Below are 20,098 nucleotides of genomic sequence, written 5' to 3'. Positions count from 1 at the left end.
GAAAGAGAGAGAGAGAGAGAGAGAGAGACAGAGAAGGAGGGAGAGATTGAAAGAGCGAGAGAGAGCTAAAGAGAGAGAGAGGAAGAGATTGAAAGAGCAAGAGGGAGAGAGAGAGAGAGAGATTGAAAGAGAGAGAGGAGAGAGAGAGAGAGAGAGAGAGAGAGAGAGAGAGAGAGATAGAGATTGAAAGAGAGAGAGATTGAAAGAGAGAGAGAGATTGAAAGAGAGGGAGAGAGTAGGAGAGAGAGAGAGAGCAAGAGAGAGAGAGAGAGAGAGGAGAGAGCGAGAGAGAGCGAGAGAGAGCGAGAAAGAGCGAGAGAGCGAGAGAGTGAGAGAGCGAGAAAGCGAGAGAGTGAGAGAGAGCGAGAAAGCGAGAGAGAGCGAGAGAGAGCGAGAAAGCGAGAGAGAGCGAGAGAGAGCGAGAGAGAGCGAGAGAGAGTGAGAGATAGCAAGAGAGAGCGAGAGATAGACTACTTACTCTGTGGTGACATGATGCTTTTCAACAAAAGGAAAAGGCATGGACACAGCTATACCTCCAATCTAATGTATACATACTAAATATAGACTAATTCAAATACAACTGTGTGAATTTGTAGCTATTCATCTTTTACATTTTCAGTTAGATTGTTTAAGAAAAGATGTACCATATATGTATGACCACAAGGATAGTAAACACAGAGACTACTGGGTCTATTAAAAGACTGCTTTGAAAATGAGGGCTGGTGAATATCAGAAAGCTCTACTGTGGTTGTGCGTTTGTGTACTTAAGTCATTTGCTTTGTGTGTAAGAGGCTTTGTGTGGGTGTTCATGTCTGTTGATGTGTGTGTGTGTAGACAGCTCATATGTACTGAGGTTGCCAGCCAAACACACACACACACACACACACACACACACACAGGTAATTACAGCCCTTGTCATTCTGATTGGTAATTAGCCTGGACAGGGACTCAATAATTTCTCGCTGGCAGGTTAGCGACCTCATAACTTATCTCTCTCTCTCTGTGTTGAAATAAATACATTAATCACAGTTAACCTGTTTTCCATTTGCTAGAACAAAATATATGCATTTCTTATTCAACTCAGATTACACAACAAATGAGGTGTTGTTTTGAGAAACTGCAGTTACTGCAACAATTATTGGGTCATGTAAGTATATTGGATAACCTCTATCCTAGGTTTGAAAAAAGTTGATATATAATGTATTTGTTTATTTACATTTTAAGTGACTTTGAGATTCTGTATGAAAAGCAGTTTATAAAATAAATATATAATAATTAATATTATTATATATATATATATATATATATATATATTTATGTTATATTCTGCTTTTGAAGTTGGAGTATACATTAAAGGCTTTACATGCGGATCTAATGGTTTCAGGGTAATTCAGTACACAAGGTCAGCTCTTTAGTTTGAACACAAAAATCGCATAAAATCCAATGTGTTCCACCTACACAAACCACAGTGAGCATGACTGTCCTGATGAATCTTTTCACCTAACAGAGATATTAAACCTGTTAGTCTTTTGGGTTTAATAGGGTAGGACCACACACACATAGTGATATGCAAGGCCCTCTTAAAACCAAACAGCAATTCAACAAGGCAGCTTGAATAGAGAATGAAACAAGCCGCAAACGAGCAACCATGTCAGAGAAAAGAGACTGAAACTACATGACAAAAGAGAGTGAGAGAGAGTGAGAGAGAGAGAGAGGGGGGAGAGAGAGAGCGAGAGAGCAATTGAGAGAAAGAGAGAGAGGAGAGAGAGAGTGAGAGAGAGAGACAGAGAGAGAGAGAGAGAGAGAGAGAGGGGGGAGAGAGAGAGCGAGAGAGAGGAGAGAGAGAGAGAGAGAGAGGAGAGAGAGAGAGCGAGAGAGAGGAGAGAGAGAGTGAGAGAGAGAGAGAGAGGACAGAGAGAGCGAGAGAGAAGAGAGAGGAGAGAGAGAGCGAGAGAGAGTGAGAGAGAGAGCGAGCGAGAGAGAGGAGAGAGAGAGAGAGAGAGAGAGTGAGAGAGAGAGAGAGAGAGAGAGAGGAGAGAGAGAGAGAGAGAGAGAGAGAGAGAGGAGAGAGAGAGAGAGAGAGAGTGAGAGAGAGAGAGAGAGAGAGAGAGAGAGAGAGAGAGAGAGAGGAGAGCGAGAGAGAGAGGAGAGAGGAGAGAGAGAGCGAGAGAGCAAGCGAGAGAGAGCGAGAGAGAGCGAGAGAGAGAGAGAATAGACTACAGTGAATGGTAGACGTGGGGACAGTCTGTGCAACTTCTTAGCGAATCCAGCAATCTGTATTTAGTCTCACCCAAAGTGAAACTGACTCCATTTCGTGATGGTTGAAATAATTGTTTAATTTCTCATTTATTTGATATTGTAACACATTGGCTGTGTTATCTTCCCCTCAGGCCCCAGAAGAGAAGATAGGCATGACCATCAAGCCTTCAGTCACGCCTTGACCGTAGAGATCTTTCTATTCTCTATGTTTGGTTGGTCAGGGTGTGACTCGGGTGGGAAACTCTACGTTCTTTATTTCTGTTTTGGCCGGGTATGGTTCTCAATCAGGGACAGCTGTCTAGCGTTGTCTCTGATTGGGAATCATACTTAGGCAACCTGTTTTGCCACCTTAGTTTTGTGGGATGTTGTTTTTGTACATCTCTGTGTAGCCTACCGAACGTTACGTTCGTTTTCCTTTTGTTGTTTGTTAGGTGTTCATTTTTAATAAAGATAAAATGTACGCCTACCACGCTGCACCTTGGTCCCATCATTTCGACGAGCGTAACAGAACATCCCACCAAGGAAGGACCAAGCAGCGTAGACAGGACAAGTGGACATGGGAGGAGATCCTGGACGGTAAAGGACCCTGGACGCAGGCTGGAGAATATCGCCGCCCAAAGGAGGAAATAGAGGCAGTGAAGAAGGAGCGGCGACGATGTGAGGAAGCAAGTCATCAACGGAAGCCCGTGTCATGTCTTTGGCTATGCCGGATTAAGTGATATGACATGCTATTCTATAAAATAATTTCTCCGTCATTAATATTACCTGATTGAGCTAATACTGTAAATGTAATTAACTAGAGAGTCGGGCACCACAAAATAATATTTATAGAGCTGTTATCTTCCGAATAAACTCTTAAAGACCTAGTAATATTTTACATCAATAGCAGTCAATATTAATCATCATCTTAATTCAGTCTCATCTGAAAGTTGTAAATTCTTAGTTATCTGCACGTACCCTGGCTAACAAGTTGAATCAGCAATACAAAATTGGGTTTAATTATTTATCTACTAAATACCTAACTAATCACACAGAATTACAGATACACATATTTAAATCATAACTTGATTACAAATTACGTCATAAAGGAAAATGTCCCTAGCGGGCGGAACAGATATGACAGTTTGTTACACAAAAGAAAAGGGTCTGGGTTTGAGTGAAAGAGCGGGAAGACTGAGGAACAAAGGGCGAAGCTGTGCTATCGTAAATACAGTATCTTATGCATTCTAAATTACCACCCATTTGGAAAAGGAAAATGCAATAAATATTTACTCTGAGCTGCGATTCGGTAGGTTGATGGTAGATGGAAGGCCGTGTTGCCCAACCGAGTCCTTTGTCCTTTGAAGAATGTCTCTGCTGGTAAATTGAATAAATTGTAGTAACGTCATTGTGTGGTAGACGGGATACTCTGTCTGTTCCTTCCTAACCCTCGTTTGCAGTGGCTGTTGCTAACTCAACTGCTAGAAGGTATCACTTCTGTAGTGAATAAGATTTCAAAGTTCATACCATTCGCAACCAAAGCTCACGCTGATGTTGGCTTCGTTCTGTAGTTATTATCTGAACCGTTCTGACATCGGACCATCGTCCTCACAACAGGAGGTTATATTGTCGTCAAGGCTTTATATAGGAAGGGAGAGGAGGGCGTGTTTGAAAGGTTTTATAGCCCATGTCCCTTCACAGGGGCGGGCCAATGATTGAGCAGAGCACTATCTTATGAAAACCCAAATCTCACAGTTTAGAAGCTAAAATCACATTTCATCCCATCACGAATAATTTCATATTCAAACATTTAAATTGAACAACAATTCCATGTGAGTCCGATAACTCTGATGTGTAGACTTTCCACTGTAGAGTTTAGGTCATCTTATCATTGATGAGAATGAATTCAGATGACAACCGAACTGACATCATATTCATTAAGTACCACCGCATATGTTCAATTGGTCGCATTAGCAGAATATAGTTCATTTCCCCCCACCTTCTGATGTTCCCAGAATCTCTATGTTAACCAAGGGTTTTGTAAATGTAACATCAGTAGGGTAGAGAGAGGAAAAAGGGGGGAAGAGGTATTTATGACTGTCATAAACCTACCCCCAGGCCAACGTCATGCAACGAGGGTCCTCATTCTGGGGCCTGCAACGAGGTTCCCCAGTCCGGAGCCTGCAACGAGGTTCCCCAGTCCGGAGCCTGCGGCGAGGGTCCCCAGTCCGGGGCCTGCGGCGAGGGTCCCCAGTCCGGGGCCTGCGGAGAGGGTCACCAGTCCGGGGTCTGCGGAGAAGGTCCCCAGTCCGGGGTCGGCGACGAGGGTCCCTGCACCAGAGGCGCCACCAAAGTGGGGGGAGCCAGAAGTAGAGCGCGGCCTGCGTCCCGCACCGGAACCTCCCCTATAGTGTCAGGTTTGCGGATGGAGTCCGCACCTTTGGCGGGGGGTACTGTTACGCCCTGACCGTAGAGATCTTTTTATTCTCTATGTTTGGTTGATCAGGGTGTGACTCGGGTGGGAAACTCTATGTTCTTTATTTCTATGTTTTGGCCGGGTATGGTTCTCAATCAGGGACAGCTGTCTATCGTTGTCTCTGATTGAGAATCATACTTAGGCAGCCTGTTTTGCCACCTTAGTGGGATGTTGTTTTTGTACAGCTCTGTGTAGCCTACCGAACGTTACATTTGTTTTCCTTTGTTGTTGTTAGGTGTTCATTTATAATAAAGGTCAAAAGTACGCCTACCACGCTGCACCTTGATCCGATCATTTCGACGAGCGTAACACCTTACTACACTACAGTACAAGCTGGAGTATCTGGTATTTGAATAGGAAAGAACTAAACTTCACACCTGGGCTACTTACATAATTACTAGACTGATGATAACAAAGGGGAAGAAAAAAAATGTATTTTTACCGCCAGCAATTCAGCACCCTTCTAAAATACCGTTGGTAAGGGATTCCAGAAGTTAATAAAAATAACAGCAGAACTTCATACATTCATACTCTCATTCAACACAGTGGTGCCAGTATATGTGGGAAAATACTTGGCCTTAATGGACAGACTGTCCTCTACCATTCACTAAAATGTACTTACTGTATGCACATTCTTGTGTATAGGTTCTTGTACAGTATATGTGGACTTCAATGTGATCAATTCATTGATTTACATCCTAAATGATCTCCATCTTCATCTACTTAATGGATACATGGGTCTTTATGTTTGTCCTTCTGGAGAGATGTTTAACGCTGTGGTTACTGGTAACAAAGCTTACATAGCCATCCCCATTAACCACATCTGTAAGGGATATACAGGTTGGCATGCCCAGTGGGGCAGGGGCTTCCTGAGTGAGCCTTTCCTCTCCAGACAGGAAACAGTCTGAGCTGAAAGCATTCAGGAAGCCTTGCTGACAGCCTGTATAAGAGACCAGGCAGGGAGCTATCAACAGCATCTCAAACACCAGAGAGACAGGGGTGGATAGGGAAGGAGAGAGAGAGAGAGAGAGAGAGAGAGAGAGAGAGAGAGAGAGAGATGGAAAAGGACAGGAAGGTGGACAGACAGACTAAAACTCAGGTTTCACTTTAAAGTGTTGCCTTTTGCCATTAAATGAGACACATTGCTAAGTTGTCGTCCTTCTCACTGACATCGTAAGTTAATAGATCAGAAACCGAACACCTTTTGGTTCCTTAATTCAACTGAACAACAGGCCACATAATATAGGGTTTCAGTGCCAGGCAGCCAACAAATATAGCAGGTGTCCTATTCAATTGGTAAAATATTTCTATGGCCAGTACTGTTTAAGCAGGGTTACTCTCATATGCCCCAATCTAAACTCTTACTAACATTGCCTCTACAAAAAGTGGGCTACTCGTTGTCATAAAGAGTTAAAACAGCATTTCTTTTAACAAGTAATAAGTAATTGTTATGTCAAAGAGTTAAGGCAGAATTTCTTTCAACAAGTAATTCGTTATTGTTATGTCATAAAGAGTTATCACTGCGATCTGCAGAGATTCTAGAAAACATCCTCAAAGGCATTTATCATAGGTTGGTTGGTTGTTGGTTGGTTACTGTGAGCACATGCAGAGACTCAAGTGGAACGAGGAACAGATGTAACACTTGACAGGGCTGCTAAAGATCTGACACGTTCCCTGGTGCCCTACAAGAAAATGCTGGAATTGATGGCACACACATATAGACACACAGATGAGAGTGTGCTTAGAGTGTGGCACACACACACATAGATAGAGAGAGAGAAAGATTCACACACACACATAGATCGAGAGAGAAAGATTCACACACACACACACACATATATATAGAGAGAGAAAGATTCACACACACACATAGATAGAGAGAGAGAGAAAGATTCACACACACACATAGATAGAGAGAGAGAGAAAGATTCACACACATATATATATAGAGAGAGAAAGATTCACACACACACATAGATAGAGAGAGAGAGAGAAAGATTCACACACACACATAGATAGAGAGAGAGAGAAAGATTCACACACACACAAACAAAGATAGAGAGGGAGAGAAAGATTCACAGACACACACACACACACACACACAAAGATATAGAGGGAGAGAAAGATTCACAGACACACACACAAAGATAGAGAGGGAGAGAAATACTCACAGACACACACAGATAGAGAGAGAGAGAAAGAATCACAGACACATGAAGGGTTCCATGTGAACAGCAGTTGAACATGAGTCAGTGGTCCACACACATGTAGCATGCATAAGTTTACACACGTAAGTATGCATGCACACCCACACACAGACAGGCACCTACACATACAGGCACACACACACACACACAAACAAACAATGTTTGTGTCTAAGCCTTCCAGGTGTTATGGGATCAACAGAGGCAATGTAAGCTACTGTATCTCAGAAACCAGAATTCACTCTCCAAGGTGCTGAAATAGACAACCAGCTAAAGCAACTCAAACACACAAACACAATTCCGTGAACACAAATGTGTGTAAATCCACATATACAATATATTGTTCTATCCAAATAGTTCCATTGGGATTACCAATCTGTTTCAAATCAGACTTGCCTGGCCATGGGAGTTGGCCATAGAGGGCCACGGGAGAGCTTCATTAATGGAGTCGAATTCCTTTCAGAGAAGAAAATCAATGGTGTTTGAGATTGTGAGATACAACTCCGCTGAGCGCATTATTGGGAGAACGAGCGCCCGTGGAGAATAGATGAGAGCTGTTGAATGTGAAACAAAGGTAGCATATTACGCATATGGTCTCAACCTCATTTTGATCAATAGGACTTTATTAAACACATTTCTCAACTTGACGGTCAATTAAAAAACGATGTCTTAATTCGACAAACCAAATGGTTGTAGGCCTACCATAGGTTTTGAATTAAAATGACTCAATAAAAACAGTATACATTTCTTTGAGGATATTATGTATTCCCTTGCGTAAAAGCGCTCCTCGCCTCCACAATCCGTGTCTCTCTCATCACCTCCTGGGATTGCGGAGATAGACAAGGGTTTTCTCCAACTTTTCAGCGCAACCACAGGAGATGCGTCAGCACATTGGGGCTTACCTGTCCACAGGCTCACACACCGAATCCCACTGATCACATCGCAAACCCCGGGCACTGCGCAATCAGTATATGACTAGTATTGGGACAAAGGATCTGCAGTGATAATAAACGCTTGTTACCTCGAAATGTGACTTTGGCGATTCTGTCCCCCTTTCCGCGAAGGTCCCGGACTGTTTTTAGGTGGACTAAAAGAGCCATGTCAAGTTAGGTACAATCCAGCACTTCAGGAGAAAATGGACTATTTTTCTTCACAGAGCAAAACAAGTCGAATGTACTGCTGATATGCGTTTAAACCGAATGTACTGCTGATATGCGTTTAAACCGAATGTTCAGTGATCTCTAAACCTAGACCCTCTCATTGTGTCTTTGGTTCTGTGGAACAAAAATCTAATTCCATTCCGCATGCAACATCTGCTTTATCCTCCTTCGACAAAAAGAAAGGAAGGATCTTTAATTATTGGTAAGCTTTCGTTTTATCCCGCGCTATATGCTCGGTGGCTGCTGGGTCTCGCGCATCCCAGTGACTGACTGGCGCGTGTGTGAAGGCAGCGGTTTGCGCTCTGACTGACAGTCGGAAGGAAGCGAGGGTGACAGGGTATTGGAGATGGACGGTTACATTCTCTGATTTTTTTTACAAAAATGTACCATTGTTAGAAAGACATTCACTATGCAGGCCAACGGTGGGATTCCATATTAAACATGTTTGGGAATTTTATTTTATTGCAATTTCATTGCACCTATAGGCTACCACAATTCCATATATGCCAGTCATTTGCCATTTCTATAGCTTAGTTTTCAAGATGACCAAATCTATTTAAAAATAGAAAAAATGTGATCTTAATTCAATAGTAATCAAGCTTATGAATAGTTTGTACGTGATATCCTATTTTAGATCACGCAAGAAAATGTGAGTACAGATATGCATGGCACAGTTTTGTCATTATTTCGTGACCAGCAGGGTCACGCTGAGTAAAAGAGCAGTTGCCAGGCAACTCTTTGTTGTCCTCTGGTCGCCTGGTGTTAGCCTGGAGGTGTGGGTCAGTCTGTGTTTGGTCCGGTGCTTGGCAGCTGCTTGTCGTGCTCGGTCTTGCGTGGTTCGAGGGTTCGGGTGATAATAACAGTAACATGGCACTCAGAGGAAATGGAACGCTTATCACGCACAACAACTCGACCTACATCCCACCTTCCTTAATGCCCGGGTGAGCGACACACCTGCCAAATGGACAGAACCATAAGAGACGAGTTGCCTACGGACAAGTAGGCTTGGATAAAATAAGTTAATAGCATGTTATTTATTTACTTTCTCATTTGTAAAGATACTGCGGCTATGTTCCAACTTCAAAGTACTTGTATGGAGACACATTCGGGAATGCCACCATCAAATACTTTCAGGACTTCCGCAGCGGGGCAATGGCCTGCAGCACGATCCCGTACAGCCGCGGCGGGATGTTCCCGTCCATCTTCTCCAACAGCGGGCTCCTAGTGTCGGCCCAGCGGGCTCAGGGCCGCAGTCCCTACTGGGCCCGTTTCAATGTGGACTTCAAACGCCAGGAGACGCTGAAAAGCTTCGGAGAGGTGAAACGGGGATGGGGGTTCTCTATGAGTTGTTTTCAACATACCGATTTGATGCCTCATTTGACATAACATGGTAATCATGAACCGTATTGGTTTGCAGCTCTCTCAGAAACACCGGGAGCGCTATAAGGACAAGACAGGAAAACGACTTCCCTTCAAACACTTCGTCATCCCAGTGAAAGAGAGCGAAAAATACTTCTGGAAGCAGATGTAAGATCTAAAGTTGTGTAGTCAATACATATTCCTGTAATGTTTTTACATGTACATTTACGTGCTATTGTGAACAGATGCGTCTAAAACAAAATACTACTGATGCAACAAAAATATTTGTTACTTAGACTGTCATAACTGCTTTCAATTTTAGAAAGCGCATTGTAGGCTATTGGCAATGGACTTGTTAATGCCTTGTAGTCTGTATGAACTACATTTATATATTATTTCAAAATAAAACATACTCAACCACACATTACAATTGCCCATCTCTCCACTTATATTTTTCTCAAATGCATTACATGATGTGCCCATCCGAACCTGATACACAATTCGACCAACCACACATCCTAAATGACAAGAGATTAGGCTGCATTTACACAGGCAGCCCAATTCTGATCTTTTTTTTAACCAATCAAATCAGCTCTGAAAAAGATTGGATGGGAAAGATCTAATGTGATTGGTCAAAAGAGCAATTATTGGAAAAAATATCAGAATTGGGCTGCCTGTGTGAGCACAACCTTTTTCTTAGTTTCACACCCGTTTAAAGACTGACATTAAACATTTGTTCTAAACCTGACACGAACACTCTCTTAGGGCCTTACATCTAACATTACAGGAAACCTGCTAGAACACCGGGTGAAACGCTATCTGAGGAGAAATTCAATCTCTCTGTGTGTGTGTGTGTGTGTGTGTGTGTGTGTGTGTGTGTGTGTGTGTGTGTGTGTGTGTGTGTGTGTGTGTGTGTGTGTGTGTGTGTGTGTGTGTGTGTGTGTGTGTGTGTGTGTGTCTGTGTGTCTGTGTGTCTGTGTGTCTGTGTGTGCGTCTGTGCGTCTGTGTAACTGGCAGAGGTATAGGCAAGAGATTGTTGAGACAGAACAGTCGATGAGTTTATGGTGTTATTGCTTTAAAAATTTGATTTGAGGAAGATACACAACTCAATTGCAATTAAATCACAACATAGAACCTAGGGGGCAGGCTAGACACTTTGATGTCAAGGTAAGTTGTTTATCTGGTATGTTCTCACTAGAAAAAGTGCTGTATTGACTTGTTATCACTGTCTTTGTTTAAGGCCTTTTCTTACTTCTTACTTTCTGCATCCCAAACCTCCCCACTTCTCCTTCATCCAAATCCAGATAGCTGCTAAATCTGGGCTAAACAATCTGGACACTCTCTTTCTAAAATGATCTGCCAAAATTATTGCAACCCCTATTACTAGCCTGTTCAGCCTCTCTTTCGTATTGTCTGAGATTCCCATAGAATTCCCATCCTCTTCAAAGGGGAGACGCTCTAGACCCAAACTGCTACAGACCTATATCTATTCTACCCTGCTTTTCTAAGGTCTTTGAAAGCCAAGTTACGAACTGCAGAAATCTCTGAAGCTGGAGACTCTTACCTCCCTCACTAGCTTTAAGCACCAGCTGTCAGAGCAGCTCACAGATCATTGCACCTGTACATAGCTCATCTGTAAATAGCCCATCCAATCTACCTCATCCCCATACTGTATTTATTTATTTATTTATCTTGCTTCTTTGCACCCCAGTATCTCAACTTGCACATTCATCTTCTGCAGATCCTACCATTCCAATGTTTAATTGTTAAATTGTAATTACTTTGCCACCATGGCCTATTTATTGCCTTACCTCTTTTCTCCTACCTCATTTGCACATGCTGTATATATATTTTTCAACTGTATTATTGATTGTATGTTTGTTTATTCCATGTGTAACTCTGTGTTGTTGGTGTTGCACTGCTTTGCTTTATCTTGGCCAGGTCGCAATTGCAAATGAGAACTTGTTCTCAACTAGCCTACCTGGTTAAATAAAGGTGAAATAAAAAAATGAAACATCCTAAATGGCACCCTAGATTATTCCCTACAGTGCACCAGTTTTGACCTTCCCTATGGGCCATGGTCTAAGTAGTGTACCAAATAGGGAATAGGGTGCCATTTGTAACACACACTTATTTAATTATAGCTGTACTGCCAAGATCATTAAGAAAGTCTCCACTAAACATCTGTATAATGGATGTACATGCTGTACAAGCTGAATGAGTATTGCCCCCCCCCCCTAACAGAGACCAGCCCCCAATTAAGACAACCTCAGAGGGGGTCCGTCAGGAACACGCCCTCCCGTCAGGAACAGGCCCTCCCGCCAGGAACAGGCCCTCCCGTCAGGAACAGGCCCTCCAGTCAGGAACAGGCCCTCCCGTCAGAAACAGGCCCTCCCGTCAGGAACAGGCCCTCCCGTCAGGCATCCAAACGTCTCTGGATGAACGCTTCATTCATGTTCTTCGAGCGCAGATAGATTGTGACCAGCAGAGGGAGGTGTGGGCAAGGCTCAGAGACTCAGAAGGACAATAGGCCAACATAAAGACCAGAGACAGAAGAGACTGGTGTGTGAGTCCGTCTTTCATCAGATAGTTGGACCAAGAGGTCTTGTTGCCATTACAAGTTAGGCTAAATGAGTCACTTGGTGCTAAGTGAATGACCTGTCTTGACGCTGGGCATGTACATAGTCAATGGTAGGCTTCGAGGGGACTCCTATGGTAGGTACACATATAGCTCATCTCTTGGCAGTAGTACTGTAGACTACTTTATCACTGACCTCAACCCAGAGTCTCTCAGAGCGTTCACAGCCAGCCCACTGACACCCCTATCAGATCACAGCAAAATCACACTCTACTTGTACAGAGCTTTGCTCAATCATGAGGCATCAAAGCCAAAGGAGCTGAATAATATTAAGAAATGCTATAGATGGAAGGAATGTAGTGTGGAAATCTAACAAAAAACAATTGGGCAACAACAAATTCAATCCCTACCAGAAAATGCCCTGAACAAAACGTTTCACTGTAACAGTGAAGGTGTAAACATGGCAGTAGAAAACCTAAACAGTATATTTGACCTCTCAGCTTCCCTATCAAATAAAAAAATGTTGAACAGAAAACCGAAGAAAATGAACAACAATGACAAATGGTTTGGTGAAGAATGCAAAAACCTAAGAAAGAAATTGAGAAACCTGTCCAACCAATACCATAGAGACCCAGAAAACCTAAGCCTTCATTATTGTGAATCACAAAAACAATACAGATATACACTACGGAAAAAGAAGGAACAGCACGTCAGAAATCAGTTCAACGTAATTGAAGAATCCATAGGCTCTAACCACTTCTGGGAAAATTGGAAAACACCAAACAAACAACAACACAGACAATTTATCTCCCCAAAATGGAGATGTATGGGCAAACCACTTCTCCAATCTTGTTGGCTCTATAACAAAGAACAAACAGCAAAAACATATACATGGTCAAATACAAATCATAGAATCAACTATTAAAGACTACCAGAACCCATTGGATACTCCAATTACCTTGAATGAACTACAGGATAAAATAAAAACCCTCCAACCCAAAAAGTCTGTGTTGTTGATGGTATCCTCAATGAAATGGCACTGTATACAGAAAACAAATTCCAATTGGCTATACTAAACCTCTTTAACATCTTCCTTAGCTCTGGCATCTACCCCAATATTTGGAACCAAGGACAGATCACCCCAATCCACAAAAGTGGAGACAAATTTGACCCCAATAACTACCATGGGACATGCGTCAACAGCAACCTTGGGAAAATCCTTTGCATTATCATTCACAGCAGACTCGTACATTTCCTCAAAGAAAACAATGTACTGAGCAAATATCAAATTGGATTTTTACCAAATTATTGTACGACAGATCACGTATTCACCCTGTACACCCTAACTGACAAACAAACAAACCGAAACAAAGGCAAAGTCTTCTCATGCTTTGTTGATTTCTAAAATGCCTTAGACTGAATTTGGCATGAGGGTCTGCTATACACATTGATGGAAAGTGGTGTTGGGGGAAAAACATATGACATTATAAAATCCATGTACACAACAAGTGTGTGGTTAAATTAGTCAAAAAACACATTTCTTCCCACAGTGCTGTGGGTGAGACAGAGATGCAGCTTAAGCTCCACCCTCTTCAACATACATATCAATGAATTGGCGAGGGCACTAGAACAGTTTGCAGCACCTGGCCTCAACCTACTAGAATCTGAAGTCAAATATCTACTGTTTGCTGATGATCTGGTGCTTCTGTCACCAACCAAGGAGGGCCTACAGCAGCAACTAGATCTTCTGCACAGATTCTGCCAGACCTGGGCCCTGACAGTAAATCTCAGTAAGACCAAAATAATGGTGTTCCAAAAAAGGTCCAGTCGCCAGGACCACAAATACAAATTCCATCTAGATACCGTTTCCCTAGAACACATGTAAATCTATACATACCTTGGCCTAAACATCAGCGCCACAGGTAACTTCCACAAAGCTGTGAACAATCTGAGAAACAAGGCAAGAAGAGCATTCTATGCCATCAGAAGGAACATCAAATTTGACATACCATTTAGGATCGGGCTAAAAATACTTGAATCAGTTATAGAACCCATTGCCCTTTATGGTTGTGAGGTGTGGGGTCCGCTCACCAACCAAGAATTCACAAAATGGGACAAACACCAAATTGAGACTCTGCATGCAGAATTCTGCAAAAACATTCTCCGTGTACAACGTAAAACACCAAATAATGAATGCAGAGCAGAATTAGGCCGATATCCACTAATTATCAAAATCCAGAAAAGAGTGATTAAATTCTACAACCACCTAAAAGGAAGAGACACCCACACCTTCCATGACAAAGCCATCACCTACAGAGAGATTAACCTGGAGAAGAGTGCCCTAAGCAAGCTGGTCCTGGGGCTCTGTTCACAAACATAGCCCACAGAGCCCCAGGACAGCAACACAGTTAGACCCAACCAAATCATGAGAATACAAAAAGATAATTACTTGACACATTGGAAAGAATTAACAAGAAAACAGAGCAAACTAGAATGCTATTTGGCCCTAAACAGAGAGTACACCGTGGCAGAATACCTGACCACTGTGACTGACCCACAATTAAGGAAACAGATTTAGAGAGCATAGCCTTGCTATTGAGAAAGGCAGCCGTAGGCAGACCTGCCTCTTAAGAGAAGAGAGGCTATGTGCACACTGCCCACAACATGAGGTGGAAACTGAGCTGCACTTCTTAACCTCCTGCCAAATGTATCACCATATTAGAGACACATATTTCCCTCAGATTACACAGATCCACAAAGAATTTGAAAACAAACCCTATTCTGATAAACTCCCATATCTACTGGCTGAAATACCACAGTGTGCCATCACAGCAGCAAGATTTGTGACCTGTTGCCACAAGAAAAGGGCAACCAGTGAATAACAAACACCATTGTAAATACAACCCATATTTATGTTCATTATTTTCTCTTTTGTACTTTAACCATTTGCACATCATTACAACACTGTATATATACTTAATATTACATTTCTGATGTCTTCATTCCAGAGGTTGAATGCCGATTATTGGAGATCCCAAAAAAGCCGATACCGATTAATCGGTCGATTTGTATATATTTTTGTAATAATGACAATTACAACAATACTGAATGAACACTTATTTTAACATAATATAATACATAAATAAAATCTATTTAGTCTCAAATAAATAATGAAAGATGCTCAATTTGGTTTAAATAATGCAAAAACACAGTGTTGGAGAAGAATGTAAATGTGTAATATGTGCCTTGTAAAAAAGCAAAGATTTAAGTTCCTTGCTCAGAACATGATAACATATGAAAGCTGGTGTTTGTTTTTTTGTTTTTGATCCGTTATTTTACCAGGTAAATTGACTGAGAACACATTCTCATTTGCAGCAACGACCTGGGGAATAGTTACAGGGGAGAGGAGGGGGATGAATGAGCCAATTGTAAACTGGGGATTATTAGGTGAACGTGATGGTTTGAAGGCCAGATTGGGAATTTAGCCAGGACACCGGGGTTAACACCCCTACTCTTACGATAAGTGCCATGGGATCTTTAATGACCGCAGAGAGTCATTAATATTCCAAGTTCTTCAATATTCCCAGTTAATACGTTTTAGGTTGTAGTTATTATAGGAATTATGACGCGTCGACTATTTCTCTCTATACCATTTGTATTGTATATACCTTTGACTATTGGATGTTCTAATAGGCACTTTAGGATTGCCAGCCTAATCTCAGGAGTTGATAGGCTTGAAGTCATAAACAGCGCTGTGATTCAAGCATTTGTAGGAGCTGCTGGCAAACGCAGTAAAGTTTGAATGAATGCTTACGAGCCTGCCGCCACCTACCACCGCTCATTCAGCCTGCTCTATCAAATATCAAATCATATACTTAATTATAGTATAATAAACACAGAAATACGAGCCTTTGGTCATTAATATGATAAAATCCAGAAACTATCTGTCACGGCTGACTAGGTGTGTAGATAGGAAACAGGCGCAGAGAGTTCCAGGGGAAAGATGCACTGTATTCCGGCACCAAAAGTAAATGCCCAAACACACAGGGCGCAAAACACTGACCAACCCAAAACACAGGGTAACAGGTCCGGAGCACAAACAACACCAAGGACACAAACGTGAACACCAAAATAATCCCGCACAACAAAGGGGCGGATTCCACACGCTAAATAGGGAAGCAAATCAAGAACTCACAAAATAGGAACAGGTGTAACTAATGAGACAAAACTAACCGAAAGGAAAAAGGGATCGGGGTCGGCTAGTAGGGCGGTGACCAAGACCGCCGAGCACCACCCGAACAGGCGGGGAAGCCAACTTCGGCGGGAGTCGTGAAACGATCATTTCGAAAACAAAACATTTATTCTTTCAGTGAAATATGGAACCATTCCGTATTTTTTCGAACGGGTGTCAACCCTAAGTCTAAATATTGCTGTTACATTGCGCAACCTTCAATGTTATGTCATAATTATGTAGAATTCTGGCAAATTAGTTTCAACTAAATACGCAGGTTTAAAAAAATCTACTTCTGTGAATTGATTTTAAGAAAGACATTGATGTTTATGGTTAGGTACATTCGTGCAACGATTGTGATTTTTTCGCCGAATGCGCTTTTGTTAAATCATCCTCTGTTTGACGAAGTAGGCTGTGATTCGATGATAAATTAACAGGCACCGCATTGATTATATGCATCGCAGGACAAACTAGTTAACCTAGTAATATTATCAACCATGTGTAGTTAACTAGTGATTATGTAAAGATTGATCGTTTTTTATAAGTTTAATGCTAGCTAGCAACTTAACTTGACTCCTTGCTGAACTAGCGTAACAGGTGGTAAATCTGCCAGGCCGTTTCCTCTTGGAATGCAAAGTAATCGGCAGATTACCGATTGTTATGAAAACTTGAAATGGCCCTAACTAATCGGCCATGCTGACTAATCGGTCGACCTCTACTTCATTATTTTGGAACTTCTATGAGTGTAATGTTTACTGTTCATTTTATTGTTTATTTCACTTTTGTACATTATCTACTTCACTTGCTTTGGCAATGTTAACATATGTTTCCCATGTCAATGAAGCCCCTTGAATTGAATTGAGATAGAGAGAGACAGATAGAGAGTGTATCTCGATCAAAGTTATCCTGAAGAGGATGTCTTACTATCTTACAGTATATGTATGTAGGCCTACAGTTCGAGTTTTTTGATTGGGGATTTTGTTAGGCCTAACTGAAATCACCTATAGGAATGCTTTCACCTTTAAGTTTAGCCAGAATTGTTTTGACCTGACCTTTGGTAGTAAGTCCATCAGAACCCTACTGGTGGAAAGGCTCGTCTGCCATGATGTGAGCAGCGTAGACACGGTATGGGATGCAGTGCATTGGGAATGTATTCAGACCCCTTGACTCTTTCCACATTTTGTTACGTTACAGCCTTATTCTAAAATGGATTAAATAAATACAAATCCTCACCCATAATGACAAAGCAAAACCAAATTAATTACAAATAGAAAACAGAAATAACTTTTTTACATAAGTATTCAGACCTTTTGCTAAGACACTCGAAATTGAGCTCAGGCGCATCCTGTTTCCATTGATTATCCTTGAGATGTTTCTACAACTTGATTGGAGTCCACCTGTGGCAAATTTTATTAATTGAAAATGATTTGGAAAGGCGAGGATTGGTAGGATGGTCAGTTTTACAAGGGTATGTTTGGCAGCATGAGTGAAGGATGCTTTGTTGCGAAATAGGAAGCCAATTCTAGATTTAACTTTGGATTGGTGAAGTTTGATGTGGGTCTGGAAGGAGAGTTTACAGTCTAATCAGACACCTAGGTATTTGTAGTTGTCCACGCATTCTAAGTCAGAGCCGTCCAGAGTAGTGATGTTGGACAGGCGGGCAGGTGCAGGCAGCGATCGGTTGAAGAGCATGCATTTAGTTTTACTTGTATTTAAGAGCAATTGGAGGCCACGGAAGGAGAGTTGTATGACATTGAAGCTTGCCTGGAGGGTTGTTAACACAGTGTCCAAAGAAGGGTCAGAAGTATACAGTATGGTGTCGTCTGCGTAGAGGTGGATCAGAGACTCACCAGCAGCAAGAGCGACATCATTGATGTATACAGAGAAGAGAGTCAGTCCAAGAATTTAACCCTGTGGCACCCCCATAGAGACTGCCAGAGGTGAACAGCAGACCCTCCGATTAGACACACTGAACTCTATCAGAGAAGTAGTTGGTGAACCAGGCGAGGCAATCATTTGAGAAACCAAGGCTGTCGAGTCTGCCGATGAGGATGTGGTGATTGACAGAGTCGAAAGCCTTGGCCAGATCAATGAATACGGCTGCACAGTAATGTTTCTTATCGATGGTGGTTAAGATATCGTTTAGGACCTTGAGCGTGGCTGAGGTGCACCCATGACCAGCTCTGAAACCAGATTGCATAGCAGAGAAAGTATGGTGAGATTCGAAATGGTCGGTAATCTGTTTGTTGACTTGGCTTTCGAAGACCTTAGAAAGGCAGGGTAGGATAGATATAGGTCTGTAGCAGTTTGGGTCAAGAGGGATGACCGCAGCTGCTTTCCAATCTTTCCAATCTATAACGTAACAACATTTTGAAAAAGCTAAGGTGTCAGAATACTTTCTGAATGCACAGTATGGCTCGAGAAAATATGTCAATCCAGGGATGGAAATTGTTGCTGTACTCCTTATTATCCCATTATCCCAACTGAGAAATCGGGAAGATTGAAATACTGCTCAAATTAATTAAGCTTCCTTTTTTGTCCTCATGCTGTGTAGCAGAAGCCACAGCAGCCATTTTGAAATGGCACGTAGAAATTCACGCTGAACATCAAGGGATAATCAGCCAATCAGGTTCCTTTGTTGTTCAACAAAACAATTCTGACTACCACTGTTTTGTTTCTGAGAATTATCCTGTACAGCAGGAAATGCCAACATGTATTGTATTTGAGGTCTAAAAAGCTTCTAAAGTTTGTAATTTCCACTTTAAAATGTCAGACTTGATTGGCCCTAAGGGAAAAATGTATCACCCCTACAAAAAAATATCTAATCACTTTAATCCACATAATAATTCACATTTGCTGTTGCTGCAAGATGATTTTCTGGCTGAAGCAAACTGGCTCAAATTAAGATCCTACATCTGCTATGACCTTAGTTGAACTGCCATTGGCCCAATGTGGACCAGTCCAGCAACACTGCCGGGAAACAGTTTGTTATTTGTTTGTATTTTGTGTCTCTATGATCCTGCATATACAAACCCATCCAAAATCATTAGTCCCTTGTGTATATCAAATGACTTCAATCCAAATCTTACACATGCTAGCTATAGATTTCATGCATTAATTGATGTTCCTTGCCTTGGTCTTTCAGTTTAGAGAAAACATTGGCGCCATAATTTATAGTCTCTTTATTTTCTATGTCTTCAATGACTGTTTGATAAACACAGTTTTGTATGTGCGTATCACAGTCACAGGGAGGAATGCTTGTCCTTCTCCAAGGGAACAATAAAACAAAATCAACTGAGAAGAGAGAACCTGAGCACAGCCATTCCGGGCCCACAAGTCAAACGGCAGATGTTACTAGATAGGCCAGCCTTTTTTGAAGAGCTTTATTTATTAGGTTTGCACTGTTTCGGAGGGCAAAGCATTCTCATCTCTGCCCTCAGAGGACACAGTGAATCTTTGTAAAAACACCAGAGTGGTATACTACAAAGCAGGATCAATGAGTAAACCAGCTAACTTTGATAAACACTCAGAAATAAAAAGAGTTACTGGTGCACTAATGAACCTAGACTTGAATATTGGTTATTTGTTGAAACAAGTTATTCAATACATACCCATTCTAAGCATATATTCCTGAACATTAAGTTATTTCTGAACATTGAAGCATTACAGCAGGCTAACTCATTGATCCTGCTTTATAGTATACCCCTCAGGTGATTTCCTTTTACCAAAGCGTAGGTCCTTGTTAAACTTAAAGCTAGAATCCTTAATTGAAACATTAACAAAGCGTCATCACACCTCTGTTTAGATTAAAAAAAAAAAAGCTGAGGGAGGGGCCAAGTAAAATTGTACCAC

General features: G+C 41.8%; 2 protein-coding genes across 2 annotated transcripts in view; one reads left to right on the top strand and one right to left on the bottom strand.

The window, feature by feature from the left end:
* LOC139407283 (otoferlin-like) overlaps positions 1 to 8,101 on the bottom strand; it is a 126,012-nt gene extending 117,911 nt beyond the window's left edge. The window contains exon 1 of the mRNA XM_071150925.1: positions 7,940 to 8,101. Coding sequence (XP_071007026.1) covers positions 7,940 to 8,018 — 79 coding nt within the window. The 5' untranslated portion in view covers positions 8,019 to 8,101. The remainder of the gene's footprint in view (positions 1 to 7,939) is intronic.
* An 844-nt stretch (positions 8,102 to 8,945) lies between these two features.
* LOC139408049 (ciliary microtubule inner protein 2C) lies at positions 8,946 to 11,967 on the top strand. Its single transcript, XM_071151875.1, has 4 exons — positions 8,946 to 9,019; positions 9,137 to 9,395; positions 9,496 to 9,605; positions 11,682 to 11,967. Exons 1-4 carry the CDS (start codon positions 8,946 to 8,948, stop codon positions 11,965 to 11,967), a joined length of 729 nt encoding a protein of 242 aa, XP_071007976.1.
* Positions 11,968 to 20,098: the final 8,131 nt, after the last annotated feature.

Source organism: Oncorhynchus clarkii, chromosome 4 (genome assembly GCF_045791955.1).
Source record: "Oncorhynchus clarkii lewisi isolate Uvic-CL-2024 chromosome 4, UVic_Ocla_1.0, whole genome shotgun sequence".
Lineage (NCBI taxonomy): Eukaryota > Metazoa > Chordata > Actinopteri > Salmoniformes > Salmonidae > Oncorhynchus > Oncorhynchus clarkii.
Note: the sequence above shows the minus strand (reverse complement) of the source record. Positions and strands in the feature narration are given on the sequence as shown.